At 39.5% G+C, this 26,306-nt stretch overlaps 1 protein-coding gene and 1 long non-coding RNA gene across 3 annotated transcripts; both read left to right on the forward strand.

The window, feature by feature from the left end:
* The first annotated feature begins 217 nt into the window (after nt 1–217).
* On the forward strand, nt 218–24,620 carry FAM162A (family with sequence similarity 162 member A). 2 transcript variants are annotated; one of them, XM_034659437.1, is made up of 6 exons: nt 262–387; nt 6,160–6,206; nt 17,330–17,452; nt 18,270–18,378; nt 21,814–21,922; nt 24,354–24,620. In XM_034659437.1, exons 3-6 carry the CDS (start codon nt 17,380–17,382, stop codon nt 24,444–24,446), a joined length of 384 nt encoding a protein of 127 aa, XP_034515328.1. In that variant the 5' UTR covers nt 262–387; nt 6,160–6,206; nt 17,330–17,379; the 3' UTR covers nt 24,447–24,620. The 2 variants fall into 2 exon arrangements, with proteins under 2 accessions (XP_002927274.1, XP_034515328.1); XM_002927228.4 differs by lacking the exon at nt 6,160–6,206 and having other exon boundaries at nt 218–387.
* LOC117802002 lies at nt 3,015–12,121 on the forward strand. Its single transcript, XR_004624986.1, has 2 exons — nt 3,015–3,413; nt 11,868–12,121. It is a non-coding gene; the product is annotated as an uncharacterized LOC117802002 (long non-coding RNA).
* Nucleotides 24,621–26,306: the final 1,686 nt, after the last annotated feature.

The following is a 26,306-nucleotide window of genomic DNA, read 5'->3' on the forward strand; positions in this document are numbered from 1 at the left end:
TCTTCTAAAGGGTACTACTTTCTTAGACGCAGAGAACGACCGCAAAGTCCCGTGACACCCAGATTCCACAAAAGCCTTCTTAAAGGCATGTCCAGGCACTGTGCAGGGAGGAACCGGGCTCACTGCCCGCATAGTCCGCGCGTCACGCACGTCCCACACGCTCCGCGCATCACGCAGGCCCCGCCCACACGCCCCGCGCGTCACGCACGACCCGCTCGGTCCGCCCTCAAGTAGCCCACGTCCTGCCCGCCTGCGCCGCCCGCCTTTCTTCCATTGCGGGCGTTTGGTGACATTGAATGTGCCCACGGTGTCACCGCCTGAGAGGCGCTGTCGGGTCAGCGGAGTAGGCGGCCATGGGGAGCCTGCGTAGCCTGCGCCAGGCGGCGGGTGAGACGCGGGCCGGACTGGGGGAGGTTGGGAAGCCAGCTTGGCTGCTGGAGATTGAGGAATCCTGCAGCTTCCCCAGGTCTGGTAGTTGCTCGGTTTCATCACGCAGTCCGAAGTTGCTCGGAGTCATACCCCAGTGAGGGGAGATAGCAAAGGCTGAGCGAGCAACTGTTAAGCAGGTAGTCTGGGTTGGCCCAATTGACCGTCGCGCCTGGCCCTCTATCCACCCAGCTCCCACCAACTTAATGAGCTCTTGCTCCCCAATCCTTATCGACCCCCCCCATCCCCAGTGTCCTCTGAGCTTAGTTCTTAATGCACCTGCCATTCCTAGAACTCCCCCGTTGCCTGATTGATAAAGCTTTCCACTCTAACCTCTCCTGTCCCTAGCTCTACTTGAGTCTTGAGTCTCCCCAGCTCCCAACCATCTCAAAGAGTTTGTCCCTGCTCTTAGAGAAAACTTGGAGTCTAGGGTTTCCTACCCACTTAGTGTCTGATTAGGAAAGGGATTTAAGGTCTCACAGAATAATAGTAATTGTTTTCCTAAAATGGGGGATACATTTCTTTTAAACAATTCTACAATTAAGTGTTTCAAATTTTTTTGGAGGAAAGTGTTATGTAGAATCTGCAATTTATTTTTCTAGTAGACATTTGTGTAATGAGTATTTGGAGTCAGAGCTTGATTTCTTCTTGGGGAACCAACAGAGCCTTTGCTTATTAGGGGCGGAGAAATCAGAATGTTTGCTACTTCCCTCTTTTCTAGGCACCTGGGCAAATCATTTTTGGTCACCTTTATGGGCTTTGGTAAGGTGTAATGACAGTTTATTCCTTTGTAGCAAATTATTAAAAAGTTGTTTATTTCAAATTTTAAAGGAAGAATCGCCCCAATCTTGCCTATTGAAATAATGTAAATGTACATTGCAAATGTAAGTGAAGTAATATAAAAAAAGTTATCTTTTCTATCCTTATTTTGTGTTCCAATGGAGAATGGACTGGAAAACGTCTCAAACTGAAGAATATTATTTACTTCCCTTTAAAATAAACATTCCCTCCACTAAAAGAGATTGATTTCATTGATTTGTTCAGCTTTGTTGAACTAATTTACCTAATATCTTTTGTGTACATCCTTTTGACCTGTTAGCTGTTACAAGGTAAGTGAAAGAATCATTGCTCTGTAAAAAGCTAAAATAGACTGAGTGAAAGGGACTTTGACTACATAGGAACTAAGACCCTAAGGTTTTAAGTAGTTTATCTTCCTGCCTTGAGAATATATTTATGCATTATAAAGATTCCAAAGCCTCTCTGCAGACTTTTGTTATTTAAGAACCTACTATTGTGCACTCAATCAAAACAAAATTCCTTGAGCAATTTAAGAACGATTTATTTTATTCCAGATAGATCCACTAAGAATGTTATATGAAGAACTCTTTCCAAAGGACTTTCTTTGAATGTCTGATGTTTTGTGAGCAACTCTAAGCAATCTGCCCTTTCACCCACTTGTGTCCATTTTATAGCTGAATACTTTGACATACATTATTTTACTTGCTTGATTTCTTATATTACCCTTCTTAAGTAAGTCTCATCATCCATTCTCCACTGTACAAGTGAATAAACATAGGTCATATGGTTAAATGACTTGTTCAAGATCATTTAGCCATAAAATGTTAGAGTCAGGAGATGAGTAAGTGCCTTCTCATTCAAGAAGTTGTGCTCTTTGTTTCATTCAAGATGCTTATTCAGGATATGTGTGTACTGTATATGTGTTTGTCATGGTTAATTGAGTCTCTTTGATGTGAAATGGAAGAGCTGTGAAATGCAGATTTACTTGTGAAATGGAAGCACACATTTATGTGCAAATGGATTTTCAAGTAAGAAGACTGATTTATCAGGCAACCTTAACCAAAGGAATGGCAGATCAAACAGAAACCTAATCTAGGTATGCTTCACTTATCCAGGATATTATTTGGAATAAGATACTGTAGGTGAGTGAAATTTCAAATAGCCAAAGCTTAATCCTTTAAACGATGGACCTTTTTTTAATTGTTTCTGTTGGAAATCTTTGCTGTACTTTCTTAGCAAACAGAATGTAAGTTTTTATGAGCATGAATTTGTTTATCATTTTGCAGATGTAGCTGGAGATCTAGGTCAGAGTTGTTAACTTGTGGTTCTTGGACCCCTTCAGAGATGAGCAGTCCTGTGAACCTCTGAAATTATATTCATATTTTTATGTTTTGGGAAGAGCGGATCCGTAGCTTGCATCCATTCCTTAGAGCAATCTGTGCTCTTTAAGTTAAAAGGCACGGATAAAATGATTTGGAACTAAATGTCTACTGACCCATACTCCTGTGGATTCCATGAGGGTAAAGACTAAATTGCTTTTACTAAATCCTTAGCCCTTATCAGTGTCCAGCTCACAGACAGGCAGTAGATATTCTTTGGAATAATTATTATTTTTTTAAGATTTTATTTATTTATGAGAAAGAGAGAGCGAGCACAAGCAGGAGGAGGGGCAAAGGGAGAAGCAGACTCTGCTGAGCATGGAGCCCAAAGCAGGGCTCGATCCCAGGACTTGGGGATCATGACCTGAGTCGAAGACAGACGCTCAACTGACTGAGCCACCCAGGCACCCCTCTTTGTAGTAATTATTTTTAATTATTTTAAATAATTATAATTTTTTAAAAATTAACTTAAAATTATTATTTTTAATAACAGTTATTACTTTCTGCAGAATAATTATTAGGTCAAAGGAATGGAATGGTTTTACAAGAATGTTTCTTCATACCTTCAGAAAAATTTTGTTGTCCTGAACTTGGCTGACTTATCAACAGATTTTAAAATGATTTTATTACTATCGTTATTATACCAATACAGTGGACCATGGACAGCATCCTTGTCAGTTTAACTGACATTCCACAGCATTAGAATCAAGAGATAACCTAGGAGTCATACAGTCTAGCTCCCTAATTTTATAGGTGAGGAGACTTAAGGCCTCAGGGGGGAATTGACGTGGCCTCAGAAGAGTCATACAGGTACAGAGCTGGGACATCACCAATATCCCCTGACTCCCATTCTGATTTTAGTTCCCCTACATTCTGCTCCTTCATTGTCCTTTCTGTTTGTTCTTGCTAACCAACCCTAAATGAGTACATGCCTATTTCTACTGCTCTTTGGCTTTGTTTATCACTCCTTCCAGGTCTTGTCAACAGGTTTTTAATGAGCACACACTGTGTGCCCTGTACACTATGAAAGCTCTAAAGTGGGTGGACTCCCACTCTCCTAGGGCTGGAGTTTGTTGCAATGAACGAATATACCTATATAATATAGGCCTATGTATTTTTGTGAACCACTTGAATTTGGGCAAAAAAGGAAGCCTTCCAGCAGAAGTCATTAAAGAAACATTTTTGGAAAATTAACATGGTTGCTGCACACAACATGAATAGCTACAACCTGTGAAGCTATTACAGAAGTCCGCGTGTGAGGTGATGATGGAAATGCCAAAAAAGGAATATATCTGGGAAGTGTTTTGAAGAAATCAGTGTGGCTCTGTGAAACATAGGGTGATTTAAGGAAGACTGAAGTTTTTGAGTGTGGAGGACTGAAGGAGTGTTGCCCTGTTGTCTGAAATAAGAAAGGCAAGAAGGTATACTGCTGTGGCAGAGAGGGTCATGCATTATTGAGTGGTAGGTGGCATTGAGTTATAGGTGAATGTGGGACCTCTCAGTCAAAGACCAGGGGATAAAGGAGGGAGTCCTCCCTGAAGCAGATGAATGTGTGATGGAGGCAAAGACTGAATCTTGGAGGCCTGACATAGTGTAAGTAATAGGAAGTGGCAAAGAGGACATTAAAGATGTACATCATAGAGGCCAGAGATGAAGGGAGAGAATGGGGGAGTATAATGTTAGGAGAGACAGAAGCCTTGCAGAAGGCTGAGATCAGTAGTCAAATGGCTTCAAAGATGGGAAGAGTAGAATCAAATGAACTAATGATGAGATTCTAAAAAACATAGTCATGGGACTAGAAAGAGATCACTAATGTTAGAGCAATTTTAGTAAAATGAGTGGGGGCAGAAACATTATAGTAAAATGAGTGAGTAGTGAGGCCAAGGTAGCAAGTTAAATACATGCCGCTTATTCAGTCATTTGAACTACAAAAGGAAGGAGATTAGTATTTTATTTATAGGAACTGTTAAGAACAAGTGATTGTTTTGTCAAAGATAGCGTACCTTCAGTGCCACTGTGGTATAATGAGACAAAAATTCTCATCAACAACAGGTCGAAGTGTAAATCAGTTCTGCCTTTCTGGAAAACAGTTGTTTATTCTTAAAAAGGTTCATATTTTCTAACCCTGTGCTACCAGGATTCTACATAAGAAAATAATCAGAAATGCCATAAAGATTTATGTAGAAAACTCTTCATTTGTAATAGTGAAATTGGGAAACATCCAGTCAAGGGAATGATTGAAGTCAGGTTATATCCATATGTTGGATGTTATATTGCCATCAAAAGTATTTTCTAATTAATATCTTGGAAAAGTATTTTGACATAAGCAAGATGTAGTATTATTTGATCATGAAAAATGTGTATGTTATATATAAGCATAGGAAAAAGTCTGGGAAAGATATACCAAGCTGTTATCCCTGGATGATGTGATTATGGGTGTTTTTATTTTTCTTCATACTTTTTTTTAAGCTTCCAAATTTTCTTAATGAGCAGGTGTTACTTTTATAATTTAAAGTTTATTTTTTTAAGGGCAGGGAGACATTTGGCAGGAAAGGGGCCGGGAAGGATCTAGAGGTGGTAAGATAAGTTTGGTACAACATTCCTTGATAAGAGGGATCACAGTTGGAACAGTTCACTAGTTTAGAGTGAAAGAAGGCCTAGTGTTCTTACAAGCCGGCAGGGAAGGATGAGAAAACAGATGGAGAAGTAGGGAATCAGTTTCTGTCAGAAAGTAGATTTAGGTCAACAGCTAAGGCCAAGAGATTTTCAAATAATTACTATTGGGAATGGACTGGAATGTTGATGGGAGGGGGAAAAAATCACCAAGAAATGGCCCCATCTCACTAAAAGTTTGGCCACCAGATACATAGATTTGCAAGACTTTTTCCAGAGTTTCCTCCCCACTTAAAAACTGGCCAGGTTCCAAAGGTTTATTTATAAGTCTATTTTTTGAACTCTGGAAATTTTTTCCCATAGAAGCTATGTTACAAATGGTGATTAGGGTTCTAGCCAGCCCACAAAAGTTCCTAATGTCAATCTCTCTTTTCATTTTTCCTCCCTCATATTTTTCACATCTGTTGGCTCCTCTCCATTAGGACCTATAGCTGTTTTATTTCCTTTACACAACTCACTTGAACTACAGTGTTGTGACCCCACCTAAAAGGAGGTTTCCATATTTATGTCTTGCTACTCCTGTTCCCCGTATCTCTACTCGTCCCTCACCCCTAGCCCGTCCTGCATTCTGCACTCAGATTTACTTTATGAAATCACCATTGTTAATGTTTTTTTCCTGCTTAAAACTCTGCCTGTTTCCCAAATCCTTTTGGGAGTTTGACAGACAAAAGGACTCTCCCTATGGGGGAAGCATGGATAGGCACAGTACCCAGAGCCAGTGTTTTAACTTAAATTCCAAGCCCTAGAACATCAGCATGGACTTCATTAAGAAGGCAGTTAGGTTTGTGAGTGATGGAAGCCTGGCAGGCAGATTTGGAAATCTTTGTTGTATATAAGAGCTGGGCAAGTCAGAGTTTGAAGCCAAAAATTCCATCCTTTTCAGAATAATTCCAGACGAGATAGCAAGCCTGATCGTGGAAAAACCTCAGAGTAAGTTCATATCTCAGTTCATTCGTTTGTTTTGTTGTGGGCAACCTTTAGAGTAGCCCAGCTTTGCTTATAATGTGGAAACTAAATCAGTGGTTCTGTAATTTAAATGAGTTCTGAGTCGGAATAAGATCTCTAACTTCTGTAAGTGAGATAATTACCCTTAGTCATTCTTCTAGGTCTACTGAGCAGCTATAAACATTTGACATACAATTTCATCATAATTATCAAATATAATATTGATTAAAGGTTGTATGTATATGAGCTTTGCAATTGTCAGGATAAGCATACATTTAGCTTTGTTCTCCTGAGACTTAAAATTGATCTGATTCTCAAAACAAACTTTGAATGTTCCTTCCTCAGACTTGCCCTTTCTTAGCACAGCAAACATTTTAGGACTAGCAATATCCTATTTGATTTCTAGGAGGATTAAATAGGCATTTGTGGGCTAACATGAGAACCACCTATGTATTTAGATTAAAAAATCTTTCCATAGGACATGAAAAGGGAAGACTGTTGCCCCAGAAACAAGCTGCTTCTCCCAGCTGGGGTCATGGTAGCTTCCAGCCTTCTGGAGCACTAGGAAAAGAGAAAGTGGTTGGGCAAGCAGTCTCATAGCAGTGCAGTAGGATCAGCCTGGTGGGCTCTGGTCATTCATCGTGAGATAGTCAGTGTGGTCTTTTACCCATGAGGGGTAGTCAGCTGCTGTGGAGGATGGAAGAGGGATGTGAAATATAGCCTTGTCCAAAGGGGAAGAGGCGGTAAGGCAACTACAAAAGAGTTCACAGTGCATGTCATTAAGTACTGAGTAGTGTATGAGTCTGCATACTCGTAAAATCCGAAAGTTGGGCATCCAACTCTACAGAGATTCCAAACTTTCAATGTAATGAGTTGTATATTATTGATATGTAGAAGTTAGAAATAAAGCAGAGCTTCTTTTCAGTAAATTAGTTGTGGCAAAGAGGGATTTTGAACTCTGCCAGAGACCAGCATTAGGTTCTGGGGATGCCCTGGTCACCCACATAACCTGCGCTCCAACAGGGACTCTAGCTGATCGTGTTGAAGAGCAGCGATTCTCAAACATGGCGGCACCTTAGAATCACTTAGAGAATTTTAAAAAATATTTATGACAGAGTCCTGCTCCCAGACCCTGGGATTTAAATTGGATGGCCTTGTGCACTTTCTTAGGCTACTTTGGTGATTCTTGTATGCAAAATTTGATATTCACTTTTCTAGAACACGGCTTCTTAAACTTTACTATGCATAAGCATCCCTTAGAGGGCTTATTAAAACATTCTTCTAGGCCACACTCCAGGAGATTCTGAAGGTTTGGGGTGGGGTCTGAGAATCTGTATTTCTATGAAACTCCCAGCTGAGGCTGAGTAAATAGTACTGTTCTAGACGTCAGAATATGTGGTATTGGTTTCCATGTGTCTGGCGCATAGTAAGTACTCATTAACTGTTGAATGAATGTGGATATCTATTTGCTTCTCGAAATTTAATGTTCATATGAATCATTTGTATATTTCATTAAAGGGCTTTTGCAGTTGTCAGGATAAGCATACCTTTAGCTTTGTTCTCCTGAGACTTATAATCGATCTGATTCTCAAAACAAAAATAAAAATGCAGACTCAGATTCTGTAGGTCTGGGGTGGGAGCCAAGAATCTGCATTTCTAACAAGCTCCCAGGCAATGTCAACCACATTTGAGAATAGCAAGGTGTGACAGGATACATACCACCATGTATAATTTTCTCATCTCATTTCCACCAGTGTACATTAGTCAGATGACCTTCATTTTTAGTCTACCCTGAATTGAGCACATTTCCTACTCTACCCCATTCCTTTCTTTTTTCTGTTTCATTCCAAACGCATATTGGAGTGCAAGTGAGTGAGACTGGCATTTTTATAGAGATAACATCAAATTCTTGCTAATTTTAAAAAGAATAAATACCAAGTAAATATAAATTATTTATAAAACACATATAAAGTAAAAACAAGGTATCCAAGTACTCATGTTTTAAAAAATATTTTTATTTTGGATGGGGCACCTGGGTGGCACAGCGGTTAGGCATCTGCCTTCGGCTCAGGGCATGATCCCAGCGTTGTGGGATCGAGCCCCACATCAGGCTCCTCCGCTGTGAGCCTGCTTCTTCCTCTCCCACTCCCCCTGCTTGTGTTCCCTCTCTCGCTGGCTGTCTCTGTCTCTGTCGAATAAATAAATAAAATCTTTAAAAAATATATTTTTATTTTGGAATAATTTTAATTTACAGAAAAGTTGCAAAGATAGTACAAGAATTCTGTACCTCTCACCCAGTTGCCCCTAATGTTAACATCTTGTATAACTATAGTATATTTGTCAGAACTAAAAAATTGGTATATTACTGTCAACTAAAGGACAGACTTTATTCGGGTCTCACCAGTTATTGTACTGATGTCCCATTTTCTGTTCCAGGATGCCACATCGCATTTATTGTCATGTCTCTCTAGCCTCTTCTGATCTGTAACAGTTTCACATTCTTTGATTTTCATGATCTTGATAGTTTTGAAGAATAGAAGTCAAATATTTTGTAGAATGTCTCTCAATTTGGGTTTGTTTGATGCTTTCTCATGATGAGACTAGGGTTATGGGTTTAAGGACAGAATAACTAGCACAGAGGTCAAGTGTCCTTCTGACGGTACACGATATCCACATGATTTATGACTGGTAATTTTAACCTTGGTCAGTTTGTTTCTTGTAAAGTTACTGTTTTTCTCTTCCCATACTCTGTTCTTTGGAAAAAAGTCACTAAGTCCAACTCACACTTTCCCACAAGGGGAAAGGAATCCAGGAGGGAAGAGTATGTACATATATTTGGGATTTTTCCCAAAAGGGGAGATTTGTCCCTTCTCCCTCATTTATTTATTCAGTTATTATTTATGCCAACATGAATTCGTATATTTTATACCTTAAGTTATAATCTATTCCTACATTATTTGGTTGCTAAAATTATTCCAGATTAGGCCATTTCAGATCAGCTCCTATGTCCCTTTGCATGCCCCTATCCAAAAACCTCCTTGTGTTTTCTGAATACTTCCTCTCTGGCACTATAAGGTGTTCTAGACTCATCTTGTACTCCGTCTGCGTTAGCCTAGAATCAGCCATTTTTCTCCAAGGAGCCCTAGTTCCTTCTATTAGATGATGGTATTTAGAAATCAAGATCTGGGCGCTGAGTGTGCTTGTTCTTACTGAAGTGTCACTGATTCCAGGCCCTCCCACTGGGTAGAGCTAGGACATACACGTATGTATACCAACCCGTGTGTACACACATCCTTAGGATTATGACTCTATCATCTCTCCATACACATACATACATACAAATAACATATAACATATAAATAAATACATGTTTATTTATATATGTTAATAAACAGCTTTGTAAAGCTGTTGATTCAGAATTCTCTGACTGATCCAGCACCACATTCATTCTACCTAGCCACATAACCTTGCTTTTGGAAGTTCTTTCTCTGGCCTTTCATTATCTAGCACTTACTTGCTAATTTGTTCAATCCTAGTATACTTGTAAAGTTGTTTCAGGATTGTTAAGCCATGCTCCTGTAAGAAATAAATTTGCCAACTAGAGTACAGTGTTTATGTACAGTTCCTTGTCTTTAGTCTTACAGTTTCCAGTCAAAAGGGTGTTTTCCAAAGTTACTTAGGTCAGCTTCTTTTTCCCCACCTTGAAGTTTGTGAAGTTAGATCATGTTATACATTTCTAATATAGTTTGATACATTTGTCGTAGTCTGCATTCCATTCTGGGATTCTCCCAACATCCTGCTTCGTATTTTAAATTTTGCATCTATTAACGCTGTTTGTGATGGGCAGTTTTATGAGTTTTGACAAATGCCATGATCTTATTTTTAAGCAAATCATTAGCAGCCTTCATAGTTAGCAACATACTTAACAACACACTTGGCAACTGATCTAAACACGGGTTATAAAACACTAAATTAGATCATCTAAAAGCATCTCTCCCACACCATTCATTGAACCTTCATTTATCATGTCTAAGGTCGCATCACTGTTGATTCTCTCCAGGAGTCTCTTGAAAGATTCTGAGAAAAAAGGCATCTCCACCTCTCTGCACTATCCATCATGAGGTTGGAAAGGCTTTTTATAGAGAGGAGGGGACAACAAGGCAAAAGCCAGTACTTGAACCAGCCTCATCCCAGCTGACCCACTACAACCTTCAGCTACTAGTAAAACCTCTAAGGTACTGGTTTTCAAATTGTGAGCCCCCAGAACAACAGTAGTAGCATCACCTGCGAAATTGTTGGAAATGGGAATTCTCAGGCTCCACCCATACTCACTGAACCCAAACCTCTGGAACTGGGCTCCAGTAATCTATTACAAGTCCTCTGGGTGATTCTGAAGCACACTGAAGTTTGAGAACCTCTACTCTAGGTTAACCAGCCATTGATCAGTCACATCCTTAGAGGCAGCAGTGAGGATTCATCTTGACTTCCTGCTAGGGCCCGGGGGAACCAGAACTGGTCAGCCAGGGACAGCCTGCAAGTGCAGCCAGAGGGTTAAAGTGCTGTTTTTCTTTTGGTTTGTATGTTTGTTTTTAATTGTGATTCACCAGAGGATGGAAAATTTCTGGCTTGGATGTCTGTAGGGCAATATATGTTATCTCTTTGAGACAGAAAAGGAAGTCTTAATGATACTAAAACTTTTATATGCTTTTACTTTTTTGTTATTGCAAAATAACTGAAATCACTTTAAGTGCTTCACAATTTTCTTTAGTGATTTCAGTTTTTAAAATTTTTTTACATTGTTATTTCTAATATGTAGAATATATTTGCATGTTTTAATTAACATTTATACTTTAGGGAGGTAACAATTATTGGCATCCAGTATGAAGTTGTAGTAAGAAAACAGCTGGGAGATGTTTTCTGACTTAGGTAAACCTCTCATGCTTTCAAGTCCCTAATTTCACCTCCACCCCAGATACTTCTATGACTTCAAATCTTACTCCCCTTACTCTGTTCCAACCACACTGGCCTCTTTGTGGTTCCTAGGACCACAGTTCTTTTGCACTTAACAGTTGTTTCTGTTTGGAATATCCTGCCACCAGATATCTGCATAGCTAGCTCTCTCACTTCCTTTGAAAGTGGCTTTCTCAAAGAGAACTCACCCTGCTAGTCTACCTAAAATCTCACACACATACCCCATTCCGAGCACACAAACACTTCACTTCATGTCATGTTCCCAGTGTTCATTTTTTCTCTTGGGGCATTTACTATCTAACTATACATATGTGTGTGTGTATATGCATGTATGTGGCATATGTATATATACTTTCTCTCCAATAGAATGTAAGTTTTACTAGCATAGATTTTTATCTGTTTTGTATATTGAACAATGCCTGGCACATAGTAGGTACTCAGTTATTATTTAGTTGAATGAGTATCTCTAAACATACATTTATGTGATGCATAATTAGGGATATATGATAGCATTTTTGCCTTATCATTATTACTCAAACTGAGCTGAGAGGTACCTTGTCTTCTGGTCTCCTAAAATGGCCTCTGTTCTAATTAAGAGGGATGGGGAAGGGCTATACCTAAGGTAATAGTTATTGATTCTTTTTGCTTCTTTTTGCTTTCTTTTTGCTCCCTCAGCTCACTGCCAGTTAACCTTGTTCCTTTCTGTCTCAGTGCCTGCAAGAAGGGTGTGGGTCAGGCTGGTGTGAGATGGGACCTTGTAGGTAGGTCATAGTAAATAAGGGGTTTTTTGGGGAAGATGAAAAAGTCCTGGAGATGGATGGTACTGATGGTGATACAACAGTGTGAATACACTTAATGCCACAGAACTGTACACGTAAAAATGGTCAGTTTTATGTTATGTATATTTTACCACAATTAAAAAAAAAAAACAAACACAGTGGTTCTAAAAGTGTAGTTTCAAATCATTAGTAGCAGCTTCACGTGGAAACTTGTTAGAAATGCAGATTCCCAGCCTCCACCCCAGACTTGTTGATTCTGAAACTAGAGGTAGAAGTCCCCAGTGCTTTGTGTTAGCAACCCACTCAGGTGTTTCTGGCACACACTGGTGTTTGAGAATCACAGCATTACAGAATTTGGTTCTAATCCCAAGAGCTATGAAAAACTGTTGTAAAGTTTTATAGAATATCTTCATGCCCTGGTAACTGCAGAAAATTATCTTGGTGAGAAATTCTGACCACTTGAGGGGTAAAATTGAAAAGTGCCATGGAAATGTTTTTGAAAATTACTGGTTTAAGTTGTGCTTCAAAAAACAAACTTAAAATGTGGAGGGCCTGCTGTGTTTCAAGCATCTTGCCAAATGCTCTCACATTTGTTTTTCCACTTAACCCTCAGATCAGTCCTGGTGCAGTAAGTACTACATTATCCACATTTAAAATGAGGAAAGAAGCACAGATCCGTTACTATAATTGATCTACTTTCCTCCTGCTGCACACTTACTGCCACTAGGTGGCACTGGTGGGGTGGTTACCCAAACCTGGGCAAGGCCTTCTGGGATTACAGACTTAGAAAGTGAAATAAATGTGGCCCCTTATGAAAGAAATCAGACGGCAAATAACCACAGTCTTTATATAAACAGGTACCAATTTCTGGTATGTAAGAGGACCTCTGAAAATCCATTCCTATATAAAAGCAATGAGGGGCACCCTAGGTGGCTCAGTTGCTTAAGCGTCCATCTTGATTTAGGCTCAGGTCGTGATCTCAGGGTTGTGGGATCAGAGTCCTGCTTTGGCTCTGTGCTCACGTGGAGTCTGCTTCTCCCTCTCCCTCTGCTCCTTCCCCACTCACCTCTCTCTCTCTCAAATAAATAAAATCTTTTAAAAAAAAATAAAAGCCATGAAAACACTGCCAAAAATTCTAAAAATCAATTTTTTTCAGAAATAGAAAATAACCGGAGGCTTGTGACAATCTGAGTAGCATCCATCCAAGAAAAATGACTTAAACATGGTGGGAACAGCAAGCTTTATGATAGGTTTAACAGTTTTCTATCTCCTGTCAGCTTCACAGTAGCCTTGAAAATGAATAGCCTCTCAATGAAAACTTGAAGTTCTAACAGGCACTGAAGAAGGCAGAATGGATTTGGAGCTCCCTAAAATCCCCAGCCTCCAAGAATTGTTACAGTTAGCTTGTCTGGCACTTCCCTGGAAACTCCCACTCACTGGGCTTGCCTGTTTTTCCCCTGACTCAGCTAATTCAGTTGGAACAGCTTCTCCCCTACCCACCCCAAAGCATGCTGCAACAGGCACACAAAGCCCTTTGGCAAAGGCTGGCAAACTTCTTGGTGGAAGGCATCGAAGGACGTCCCTGTCCAATGATTAGGTAGCCACTAAGCTAGTACAACATAGATAGAATACAAGGGAATATAGATTAATGGAATAGAATTGAGAGTCCAGAAATAAACCCTCACATTTATGGTCAATTGATTTTCTATATTGTGCCAAAACAATTCAACAGGGGGAAGAATTGTTTTTTCAACCAATGATGCTAGGAAAACTGGATATCCACCTGCAAAAGAATGGAGGTGGATCCTTTCCACACATAATATACCAATATTAGCTCAAAATTGATCAGACCTAAATGTTAAAACTAAAACAATAACATTCCTAGAAGATAACATAGAAATAAGCTTTTGTGACCTTGTATATGACAGCAAAAGCTCAAGCAACAAAAGAAAAAAAATGGATAAGTTGGACCTCGTCAAGATTTGAAACGTCTTTCTGGGATAATGAAAATCTGGAATTAGAATGTAGTGATCAGTACACAACTTTGTTAATAAGCTAAAAACCACTGAATTGTACACTTTAAAAGGATGAATTTGGGGCACCTGGGTGGCTCAGTCGGTTAAGCGTCCAACTTTTGGTTTTGGCTTGGTTCATGATCTTCGGGTCACAAGGAGTCTGCTTTAGATTCTCTCTCTGCCTCTCCCTCTGTCCCTTTTCTCCCTTAAAATAAATAAATCTTTTTTTTAAAATGAATTTTATGATATGGAGTTCTGTATGTATCAATAAGTGTTATTTTAAAAATCTTTACACAAACATGCCCATATAAAGCCTATAGTAATATCTTTTAAATTGTTACATTTAAATTTTTTTTTAAGATTTATTTATTTATTTATTTGACAGAAAGAGAGACAGCCAGCGAGAGAGGGAACACAAGCAGCCGGAGTGGGAGAAGAAGAAGCAGGCTCCCAGATTTATCACTGCTGCCTTTCCAGCTTTCTTTTCTGTTCCATTGTACTTCATAGTGCTTCCCTTTTGCCATGTTCTAGGACAGTAGGGCTCTTCTGGTTCTGAATTTTATACCAGCTTTGGTCTCTCTTGTACCATGACTTCCAAACTCAGAATCATCCCCCCCCCTTTTTCTCTTACCCTCATCAAAACTATTTCTGGCTGTCACTGCTTTGAATTCTGATGATGACTGATTTAAAAATTTCATGCTAAGGCTGAAGGTGAAAATGGCGAACTGAAACTAAGGTTTTTTTAAACATTTATTTTTATTTTAGAAAGCATGAGCAGGAGGGGCAGAGAGAGAGGAAGAGAGAATCTCAAGCAGGCTCCAGGCTGAGCGCAGATCCCAACATAGGCCTCAATCTCATGACTCTGAGCGGAAACCAAGAGTTGGACACTTAACCGACTGCGCCCCCTAGGCATCCCCTGAAACTAAGTTCTTAAGCATACATTTGTTTTAAGAATGAATGCCTTTCATAGTTTTGTTCACTGAGAAGGCACAGAAACAATGACAAACTCAGTAACAATGAGCCTTCCTAAGGCATCTCTAAAAATACTTCCTCTTTAAAGGAACCAGAGCACACTAAAGGAAGGTCTGATTCCAAATCAGGAGCGGGAGGCATTCAAAATGGATTTGGAATATCATCTCAGAAAGTAAGGAAGCTATCAATGATCACTGAACACATGTTGAAAGTACTCAGGAGCCAACATAGAAGGGTCCCTAGTGACTAAAAATGGGACTATTGGAGCATCAAAAGGAAAAATGACTGAAATGGGCTGGGGTACATGTTTTATAATGCAAGAGTTCTTTCTGTTATTTTTATTTGTTTTTTAAAAAGATGTATCCACTTACAGCGTGCAAGCAGGGGGAGGGGCAGAGGGAGAGTCTTCAAGCAGACCCTCTGCGGAGTGTGGAGTCAGACATGGGGCTCAGTCCCATAACCCATGAGACCATGACCTGAGCCAAAACCTGGAGCCTGACCTTCAAACGACTGAGCCACCCAGGCGCCCCCCGCCCCCGCTTATGTTATTTTTAAAAATTTTTTAAAGATTTTATTTATTTGACAGAGACACAGCGAGAGAGGGAACACATACAGGGGGAGTGGGAGAGGAAGAACCAGGCTTCTTGAGGAGCAGGGAGCCCAACGCAGGGCTCGATCCCACATGACCTGAGCCGCAGGCAGACGCTTAAAGACTGAGTCACCCAGGCACCCCTGCTTATGTTATTTTTAAATAAAATATCACCTGTGGATGCTGCAAGGAAAGTAATTAATTAATTTGAAAACTGACAAATGGAAAGAGAACCAACCACTTATTCCACATTTCTCATGGACTTTTACCTTAGGATAATCAAATAGTTAATGTAGGATAGGACCATTTTACAACCCATATTGGAACAATAGATCTAGGTAACATCATCAATGTCTGCTAAAAACATCAAATGAAGGATTGACAGAGGTCTTTATAAGGTATGAGTCAGACTGATGTGGTAGGATCAGTACAGGAGGATACAGTAGGAAGCACACAATACCACCTATGGCATATTCTTGATGAAAATTCTAACCTAAATCTGATGAAGCCTCAAAAATCTGTTTATAAGAAAAAGAATTTAGAAGAACACGTTAACACCAAGGGGATACCATCAGCAAAATCCCAAATGAGGGAAATTCTATAGAACTAATGACCTAGCTTCTTCAACAAATGACAAGAAATGAGGGGGAGACCTATACAGGACACATCAACCATATTCAGTATGCACCTATTTAGAATAAACCAACTATTTAAAAAATTAAAGCCCATTGAGGAAATTTATTATTCGATCATATGCTAATATCAAGGATATAATATTTTTTAATGAAGCTAATGGTATTCTGGATAATGATTTTGAAAAGTTGCTGTTTTGAGATGCATACTGAAGTATTTATAGATGAACTAATAGGATGTTTGGGATTTGCTTTAAAATAATTCAGTAGGGGGTCGCCTGGTGGTTTAGTCAGTTGAGCATCCGGCTCTTGAATTTAGCTTAGGTCATGAACTCAGGGTCGTGAAACTGAGTCCTGTATTGGGCTCTGCACTCAGCGCAGAGTCTGCTTGAGGATTCTCTCTCTTCCTCTCCCTCTGCCCCTCTCCCGACTCACTCACTCTCTCTGTCTCTCTCAAAAATAGATCTTTAAAAATAAGTAAATAAAATAATTCAGTAGGGAGTCAGGGTGAAACCGTATTTATAGGCTTATTTGTCGACACTGGGTGGAGAGTACATGGAGATGTATAATACTGATCCCTAGGTGTACTTAGAATTTAGGTTTTAAAAATTATATATATGCAATACAGTTTTATACATTTTTTAATATATAGTTTAAAAATTTTACACAATTCATGACTACATCTAAAGTTGATTTCCAGTTGGAGAATTACAGCTTGGGTGGAAGGAGGCTTTCTAGAGCCCCTTGCTGGCCATTGCAGTCACGCAGAGTTCACCAGCGTAGTATTGGCAACTTTGGCATCCTGGTTTATCACTTGTGGGAGGTTCAAATTTTTACCTAAACTGCCCGGTGCTATAATATGTAATATTTCCACCAGAACTGTTGTTATGACAAGATACATGTGAGAAGTACTTTTATAAAACTTACAGCTGATAAAACGTTTATAGTATAAATTGCTAACTTATAATATAAACATGTATATTTTAAAACAGCACCAAGTATCCTATTTTAAATACATGCATCTTACATAGTAGTATATTCACTTTTTAAATGAGTTAATTTTTATAAATGAAATATATACTCTGTAGGCATTTTTTCCTTTTGAGACATTATATTTTCTTTCTCTGAAACATTTTTCTGTCTTTTCTAGGAAGTTATTTTAGGTTATATGAAAGAGGTGCTTCCTCATCTCTAAGACTCATGAGAAACTCCAATTTGAAGAGAATAAATGGATATTGTGCCAAACCACAAGAAAGTCCAAAAGCTCCACCCTGTAAGTTTTTATTCATTTTTCCAGTTATGGATTAAGCAGTTCTCAAAGAATGAAACAACTTGGAATCAAAAGAACCTAAACGACAGGTTGTACCAGGGGTTCCTACATCCTACCCTGTGTTGTAGTTCACGCCTCCCAAGTTGTACTTTCACTGGCTCACATGAAGCAATGCTTTCTTCATTTTCCTCATCCTCATTTTTATCTCTTGTTTCCAGGATTAGACTGGAGTTTTTTGTTGGAGAGTAGGGGCACCAAAGTAAATAGTGATCTAGAAATGGTCTTTAAGGAACCCCAAAGATGAACCAAATTAGAAAATGATGTTTAGGTACAATATAACTAGAGCTCTCTCTCTCTTCCATCTATTATGCAGGTTAATATTCTAAAACCTTAACTTCTCCTTTGCTTCAAAGTGTACAGTGGCTCCCAAATCAGGTTTAAAAAGCTCAGTCTGGCATTCAGGGTCTTTTGTAATCTTATTTTACCTTATAACATTTTTCTTTTTCTACTGAAGTCAAATAAGCTTCTTATTGTTCCCTTCTTAGTTCATCCTTACCTCTATATCTTTGTTTATGGTGTTCTTTCAACTTTCAATGGCTAGGAAATAACGCTTTTATTTTACCTCAGTCCCCACAGAATTTTGGAACCTCGTTTGAGAAATGCAGCATCCTAAGAAATTCCATTCAAATAAAGCTTTAATTAGCTTGAGGTTTCTCAATGTTTCTGTTTCATGAACAGCTAAAAAGCACAAATAGCATTTTTTAATTGCTAAATTTGAGAGTCATAACCTCAAAGTATCTTGTCTTGTTTTTTCTCATAGACACTTACAGCCACAGAGTGCCATTACACAAACCTACACACTGGGAGAGGAAGATCCTGATATGGTCAGGTCGCTTCAAAAAGGAAGATGAAATCCCAGAGACTGTCTCGTGAGTGCTGAACATAGGAGTTGTACAGCTTTTTTTTCTCACTGATCTATTTCAAAGGCAAAACAGTTCCTCTGAGTCTGACTATTTAAAAACTTTCAACCAAATTTTAGAATAGTTTTCACTTCTCTAAATGTTTCCTCTTTGGCAAGTACCTGCAATAAAAACAGTGCTGGAAAAATCTTGTATCTTATTACTAATACGTCATGTTGTGCCTGATGGAGAGCTGTCAGGTACTCTGAAGTCGCCTGATTGATTTCCTCTCCTAGCTACAGAAATGTGACTAAGCAGTGATGTTTGCTGTTTTTAACTTATTTGTAATCTGGGTATATCAGTTAGGTACCACTGACAATAATTAATTGTTATATTCTATGAAATCCACTCAGGTATTCAACAAGAAGCATCAAAGTATTTAAAAGCAACATATTCTCTTTCTGGGATCCCAGAAAGCATGCTTCCTATCCGTATCACCAGCTTCCTTAAACCCAGCCCTGGCTGGGATCTTGGGACTTTTTCAGAGTCTGGGTGACTGTAGATTCCCCTAACCCAGGGTTTCTCAACGCCAGTGCTGTCAACATTTTGGGCCAGATGATTCTTTGCTGGTGGGAGCTGCGGTGTACGTGGTAGAATGTTTAGCAGCACACTTGCTTGGCCTCTTCATCCCCCAGATGGCAGTAACGCTCAGTGAAAAAGGTCTCCACACATTGCCAAATATCCCCTGGGGGGACAAAAGAAAAAACCGTGATTGAGAACCACTGCTCCAGCCTGACGTTTGCATCTTGGCCAAGAGAGATTCTGAGAAGTAGGTGCCGTGTACCCTGTGGGGCATCATCATCCTCTTCAGAGACAGGGACTTGGGACAAAGATCCTAGATGTTCCCTTCTGGTGAGAAACTATTCCTGGACCTACTGGCTTCTGGTTTCAAGGCATGATTTTAAACGGTCTTAGTTCATTCAGGGTATCTTTTCCCAGGAATTGAAGTGTTACTTGCTTTCTGTTTACAACAGCTTTAACAGCCATTCTACTTCTGCCCATCAAATTAAATAGCACATTATTTTCACTAAAATTATTTCAGCAGGAAAGTCTTGGTCCTTCTTAGCTAAAGTGACAGTGTACTCTCCTGGGAAATAAGAGCAAGCTGGAAATAACAATGATATTAAGTTTTTTTTTAAGATTTTATTTATTCATTTGAGACAGAGAGATACAGAGAGAAAGAGCATGAGCAGGGGAAGAGGCAGAGGGAGAAGCAGGCTCCCCACTGAGCAAAGAGCACCATGGGGCTCAGTCCCAGGACCCTGAGATCATGACCTGAGCCAAAGGCAGGAGCTTAACCGTCTGAGTCACCCAGGCACACCTGTATTTAGTTCTTGCCTGTGTCNCCAGGACCCTGAGATCATGACCTGAGCCAAAGGCAGGAGCTTAACCGTCTGAGTCACCCAGGCACACCTGTATTAATTTCTTCCTGAATATTCCAGTAGAAAACAAGCTGCTGCATACCCATGGCCCTAATAGGTGCCATATAGATTTTGCCATGGAACCTTCCTCAGTCTGTGTTGTGGGTGGTTCCAAGATCCCCCTCAAGTCCAAAGTACTACGTACTGAGTCAGCCTAGAATGTCCTGCTCTGAGCCTAGGCAACTACCAGCCTGCTGGTAGTTCTGAACAGGCACTGCTTAACTTGCCCATTCTGATTGCTTCCTGTAGAATGGAGGGCAACCTCATGACCTTATTTAAACGCGTTTTACATTTTTAATGTAAAATACTTTTAATATATAATGCTTTTTAAAAATTTTTTAACTATTTTTTAGAGAGAGAGAGAGCACACGCTGGCACAATAGCAGGGTGGGGAGGCGCAGAGGAAGAAAGAATTCCAAGCAGGCTCCACGTTCAGCAAGGAGTCTGATGCGGGGCTCGATCCCACGACCCTGAGATCATGACCTGAGCCAAAATCAAGAGTTGGATGTTTAACTGAATGAGCCATCCAGGCACCCCAAAATATAAAATACTTCTAATGAAAAGTGAAATGTATTACTTTTCAGGAGTATCATAGCACTTTAGTTAGACATGCCAGTTCACATAAAATATTGCCAACATGGGTAGTTAGTTTGTTGTTGTTTGGCTCTCAGATGCTCTTAATAGAGCAATTCATTGTCCTTAGCAGGTGTCCCTGGTTCTCTCACCACCCTGTAGGCCCAGCTTCAGTGCCTGGAGAACTCTGTTCACGTTGCTGCCTCACTGGGTCCCAGCTCTTACATCACGTCTATGCTTTCAGGCTTCTCCTACCACCTGCAATGCTTGGACCCTGTGCCTCCTTCCAGGCATTTTTAAAGTACTTTTTTCCTCCTTATTTCAAAAGTAATGTGTGTTAAAAATCTGGGGAAAAAGGAAGGAAAGAAAGAAGGTAGCACTTTCATCCCATCATCTAGAGATAATCACTTCCTGTTTACACCCCTACTGAGTAGGCCAGTGTTCTCACAAGGGTCCATTTGGACTCTTCATGCCCTGCCCTGAGGATCTACTAGACTCACGTAACAGAACCACAACTCACTACCCACATACAGAATCACAAAGACGGAGTGGCCTTCTCTTCAGACTCTCCCTTGGTAGGCCTCTTAGCTTTCACACAAGAATGGTAAACCAACCCTCCATTTTCTGTTAAGACACATGGGTCTGTATTCTGTGGACAGGTTCAAAGAGGTACTTGCCAAAGAGCACAGTCTCAAGTTCACTGTCGTGCAGTTTCAGCAAAACATTAGTTAAAAGGTAAACATTAAGGGAGCATTGCTTAAAGGATCTTTCTGCTGTTTCAGATATTCTCTGGAATCCATTCCTGGTTCTAAGTCTTAGATTTGGATTATTAAATCTATTCCTGGTTCGAGGCAGAGAGCAAAAACTTGGGTATAAAGAGCATATTGTTTAACTTTGTCCCAATTTGTTTGCTGAATTGTGATTTGTGTTGAAATGTACACAACTCATGAAGCTCATTGCAGTATCTGTTGTCAGGATATTGTTAGACAATCACTGTATCATAAAACATCTTCTTAAGAACCCCAGGGAGAAACAACTCCTGTTTTCACTTTTAGCATTAGCTGCTAATGTGAAACTTGAAAGCCAAAATTGGGGACCACCATAGCAAGCATAGGTTAATACACCGTGCCTTTTTCCCCCTTTTCTCCTGGATCCACTTTCTGTCTTCAGGCTTTCTTCCCTTTTTCTTACTTTTAAGTTTGTGCTACTTTATTGGATTTTATTAATAAGTTTAAAGTGAGTTGTGAAAATGCCTCATGTTCCCCCAAATTCTACAAGATTTCCAGGCCCCGCATCTTTTTTTCTATTTGTGGTACCACTCCACTTCTGATTTGTGGTACACAGAGTTTTCTTACTGGCAACTTCAGAAAGAGAACAGTTAACTCTCTCTCATAATCTCATTGTGTATTAGGTTTGAGATGCTTGATACTGCAAAGAACAAGATCCGGGTGAAGGTCAGCTATGCCATGATAGCCCTGACAGTGGCAGGATGCATCTGGATGGTTATTGAGGGCAAGAAGGTGAGCATGGACTTCCTTTCTGTCTCTGTTCTCTGCAAAGGATCTAAAGGAAATCAGGGGTTGACTCTCATATTTATTCTCTTGTGAAGAGGGAGCTCCTTTCTACATTAGAAATGGTAAGAAACAAAATGAGACACAGTAGGGACAAACCTGGGATATCATGCCTGAGGATAAACAGCAAATCCTAATTTTGGCAAGGCAAAGGACTAAATTAGTTTTGCATAAAGTAAAAAAAAAAAAAAAGTGTTATCACAGATGTCATAAATTTTGTGAAACCAGAAAAATATCACTGGTGTATTTAATGACGACCCCGGCATGTCTGTAAAGCACTCAGTACATGGGCATATTTATCTACACTCTAGCTGCCTTAACCCTGGTGACTTGAAGCTTGGTCACACTGGGCCATATGTGTAAGGACAATAGCTCCTAAACAAGTACATAGGCTTTCAAGTCCAGAAATCTTTGTCTTAACCTAGATCATTATTAATGGCTATCATTAAGTGAATACTCACGGTCTTCTAAGCACTTGGCTTTTTTTTCATTTGAGCCTCACAATAGCATGGCAAAATAGGTACTATTATTAGTAACTCATTTATAGATAAGGAAACATAGCTTAGAAAGCTCTGCTAAGTTGCCCAAGGTCACACATGTCCTAAATGGCAGAGCCACAGTTTAAACCTAGACCTAACTGAGGTGATAGTAAAATTGCTGCCACGTAATCAAGGGCTCATTATATAGCAGGCACTATTAAACTCATTTACTCACCACAGTATCCGAAGAACCCAAGCAGTAGCTTCTCTTATTATCCATACTTTATAATTAAAGAGGAACCTGAAGCTTAGAGATACTAAATCATTTTCCCAAAGTCCCATAGCTAATAATAAGTGGCAGGATAAAAATTTAGAGCCAAGTTTGCAAATTCCCAAACTCACATAATACTATCTTGTGATTAAAATATAGGTTTTTTTTAATATGCAGCAGCACTAGTCAAACCCTTATTTTAATACCATGTCTAATTTTATATATCACAGCTTCCATGTGCAAAGAGATGTCTTACATCTATTATCAGATATTAAAAAGGTTCTTCTACCAACCCAGCAGTAACTGACTTCCCTTACCCCAGTTGGTGCAGAGTGAAAGGAAATGAACTTCTGGCTCTCTTCCGACTTTTGGAGTGGAAAATACTGACCATTTAGACTGACCTTATGGGAGCATGAAGGACAAGTGAAGAACTGGGTGAAGTTCTTCACCCAGGACTGGGTGAAGTTCTTTTGACATCTCTGTTCTACCCCACTTCAGATTTTCTTCTGGGCTCCTCTTTGACTTATGCTTAGTTCTCAGATTGAAACCTACAGAAGCATGTGGACAGGACATAGGGGCTTCTAGAATTCCAAAGAGTCTGCATTGCTTTTGTATACTTGATTACACTAAGCTGAGTCTAAATACTCTAGAAACAAGTTACCACTTGGGATTTCTTCTAGCCTCATCTAAGGGTATACACCATGTACTTCAAGAGAGTTTCTCTCCTTTATATGGCAGAAAACCGTCTCATTTGTTTTACATGGAAATATCCATTTCTTACAAGTTGGCAAATGCTACTAGAATGGAGGACTTTTAGACTTAATGCTATTTAGAAGAGAGAAATTAGCCATTGTATGTTTTGTCCTCACCATCAACTTAACATTCCTATTCTCCTCTCCCTTCCCATACCTAATTCTTTACATGTGAAATTACACAGATATAAGAAAATCCCACCTTATATATAGGGTGCTAGTTTCATTTATTTGATATAAAACTTCTGAAACTGGTCTGCTTATGTAAGCTTCACAGGCATGTAATAGGTCACATGGAGGGAAACAAGGGAAGAGGATGGTTGCCTCTCCCCCACTGCTGTTTGCTGTCACAGGATGGAGCAGTGGGGTCGATACTGTTGAGAGTCATCTGTCACAGTATTTGGTAAAGTCTGGGATCCCCACAGCTGAATAGTTTTGATAAAAGAGGAATAAGGAGTTAGAAGGGTATGAAAGTATACAATGAGTTGGGGAAGGAGAAATGGTAGCAACAAAGAAAAGTGAAAGGAAAAAAAAGGATAGAAATGGAAACAAAAAGGCATTCAATACTAAAGAGAGGAAAAGGGGAAAAGATAAGTGAAGAAATTATAAGGGAAGAAGCTAGATTTAAAGAAACAGGCCAGAGAGAAAGAGAAGGTAGAGGGTGTGGCATTTCTCTCGTGCTTGACTGGATGGGCTACTGACTGTGAGTGTTAGAGGAAGCAGAAGGCACACGGAGGGGGCTTCCGTGCTCAGTGTGCCCACAGTAGACCATTCTGGGCCTGCAGTGCCCTAGTTAATCTGCTGACATCAGTGTAGGGTAATGACATCCTCCCCAAACCCGCATAAATAATCACTTGTTCAAATTTGTTTCACTTTAGGCTGTCAAAAGAAACGAGTCTTTAACAAGCCTGAACTTAGAAAAAAAAGCTCGCCTGAGAGAAGAAGCAGCTATGAAGGCCAAAACAGAGTAGCAGAGGTATCCGTGTTGGCTGGATTTTGAAATTGCAGGAATAATGTTGCAGCAATTAGCCTGTGTTAAAAAGAATACAATATGAGGATCCATTTCATGAAAGTATGGTTTGCACAGACTTCTAATTTCCCCATTTCTGATATAGTGGGACAAATAAATTTCCTTAAAGAAATGACTTGTGTGTATTTTTGTGGCTTTGATCCAGATTAAATGCAGCCTTTCAGCTTTTTGTAGAAAATGAATGAAAAATGGGGCAACTTATTTAAACTTTAATATTAACTCTTCTGGAGAGAGTCCGATACCATATCTTAATTTCCATTACCAAAGTGATTTTCTCTGCAGAAGCCAACACGGCTTCTAGTTTTGTATTTCTCTCTCTTATGTACTCATTTCTAGAGTTAAGGAAGGCCAGCTGAGTGCACAACCCAGGTGCATCTTGGAGAGCTAACCTCCCCAGATGCACTGGTGCTTCTGAGAGCCCTGCGAAGCAGCCCATCGAACTCTGCCATCTTTGGGCATGCTGACAGAGGCTTGTCAGGGAGCAGTCTTGGAAAAGGTTCCTGTAAGGTGAGGAGAGTGGTCTGGCCACAAGTTTCTGAGCACTCTGAAATCCCAGCACCATGAAGTTGCTTGGGGCCAGCATCACCTCTTCTACCCCATGGCTTAGAATTCCCAACTGGTCCTTTTCCTTTTACCTTTACACTAAATTTCTCAATTATGAAAATCTTTCAAATGCATTTTCTTTTAAGTTTTGAAAGATAAGCATTTGCACATGGTTATGTATTTCATTTACACTTTGGGTGCCAGGCTGTCTCATATTTAGGTATGGATGCTGGTTTCTATTTTAAGTATTTCATATATTCTCACGTGCCTCATATTAATGGATGACATGGATGACAAGTCCTTATAAGCCATCCCAACCTGCTAGTTGTCTCCAGAGGATTACATAACAGATAGAAAGGAATATATGTAGCTGTATTGGAACTTGTTTAATAAACTACTAAAATGGAATGCACCACATATAATTTCATAATGTGATATTAATGATGTTTGTCATACTTTAATTTGACCTTAGTTCTTTAGATACCAAGTTCTTTGATTTTAATTCTTTTAAAAATAAGTAATTTTTCTTCATAGAACACCATCATTTTTAACTTCTAAGTATTTTAAAGTGTTATCTTGGAGATTTATTGTAAAAAAAAAAAAAAAAGTTTCATTAAACCAAACTCACAAATATTACCAAGCAGCAAAAATTTTCATGATCACATCTCATTTTGTGTCATTCTCCTATTCAGTTACTTAGAGTAACTACCTCTTTATGGGTTAAATATAAATTTTTTTTTAAAGATTTTATCTATTTGACAGAGAGAGACAGCCAGCAAGATAGAGAACACAAGCAGGGGGAGTGGGAGAGGAAGAAGCAGGCTCCCAGCGGAGAAGCCTGATGTGGGGCTTGATCCCAGAATGCTGGGATCATGCTCTGAGCTGAAGGCAGACACTTAACGACTGCGCCACCCAGGCGCCCCCAAATATAAATTTCTTGGCCAGAATTTCAGACTTGTCTCTGTCTAATCCCAGTTTTCCCACTACCCTCACATAATACCTTCTTGGCAGTCATTCCTAACTAATAACTCTAATACCTTATATTCCTCAGAACTTGTCAAGCAAATCTGATTTAATGAGCACTATTATACTAAAGAATACCAAAAAAATGATAGTTTAGCCCTGTTACTTTCAATTATTATTGTACTATTTTTGCTTAATTTCTAGATTTTTTTTCATGTTTATCATGTCTCTGTAGGTAAAGTGGGCAGAAACCATTTTCCACATTATATTTCCTATAAACCCTGTCTGAGTAAAG

The sequence above is a fragment of the Ailuropoda melanoleuca genome, chromosome 1 (assembly GCF_002007445.2).
Source record: "Ailuropoda melanoleuca isolate Jingjing chromosome 1, ASM200744v2, whole genome shotgun sequence".
Classification (NCBI taxonomy): Eukaryota; Metazoa; Chordata; class Mammalia; order Carnivora; family Ursidae; genus Ailuropoda; species Ailuropoda melanoleuca.

Bases quoted from the DNA above. Each gene is read 5' to 3' on its own strand.
- FAM162A (XM_002927228.4), top strand. From the start codon at position 354: ATGGGGAGCCTGCGTAGCCTGCGCCAGGCGGCGG. The intron at 17,453-18,269 runs GTAAGTTTTTAT...TTTTTCTCATAG, and splicing joins AAGTCCAAAAGCTCCACCCT to ACACTTACAGCCACAGAGTG. The intron at 18,379-21,813 runs GTGAGTGCTGAA...ATTGTGTATTAG, and splicing joins GAAATCCCAGAGACTGTCTC to GTTTGAGATGCTTGATACTG.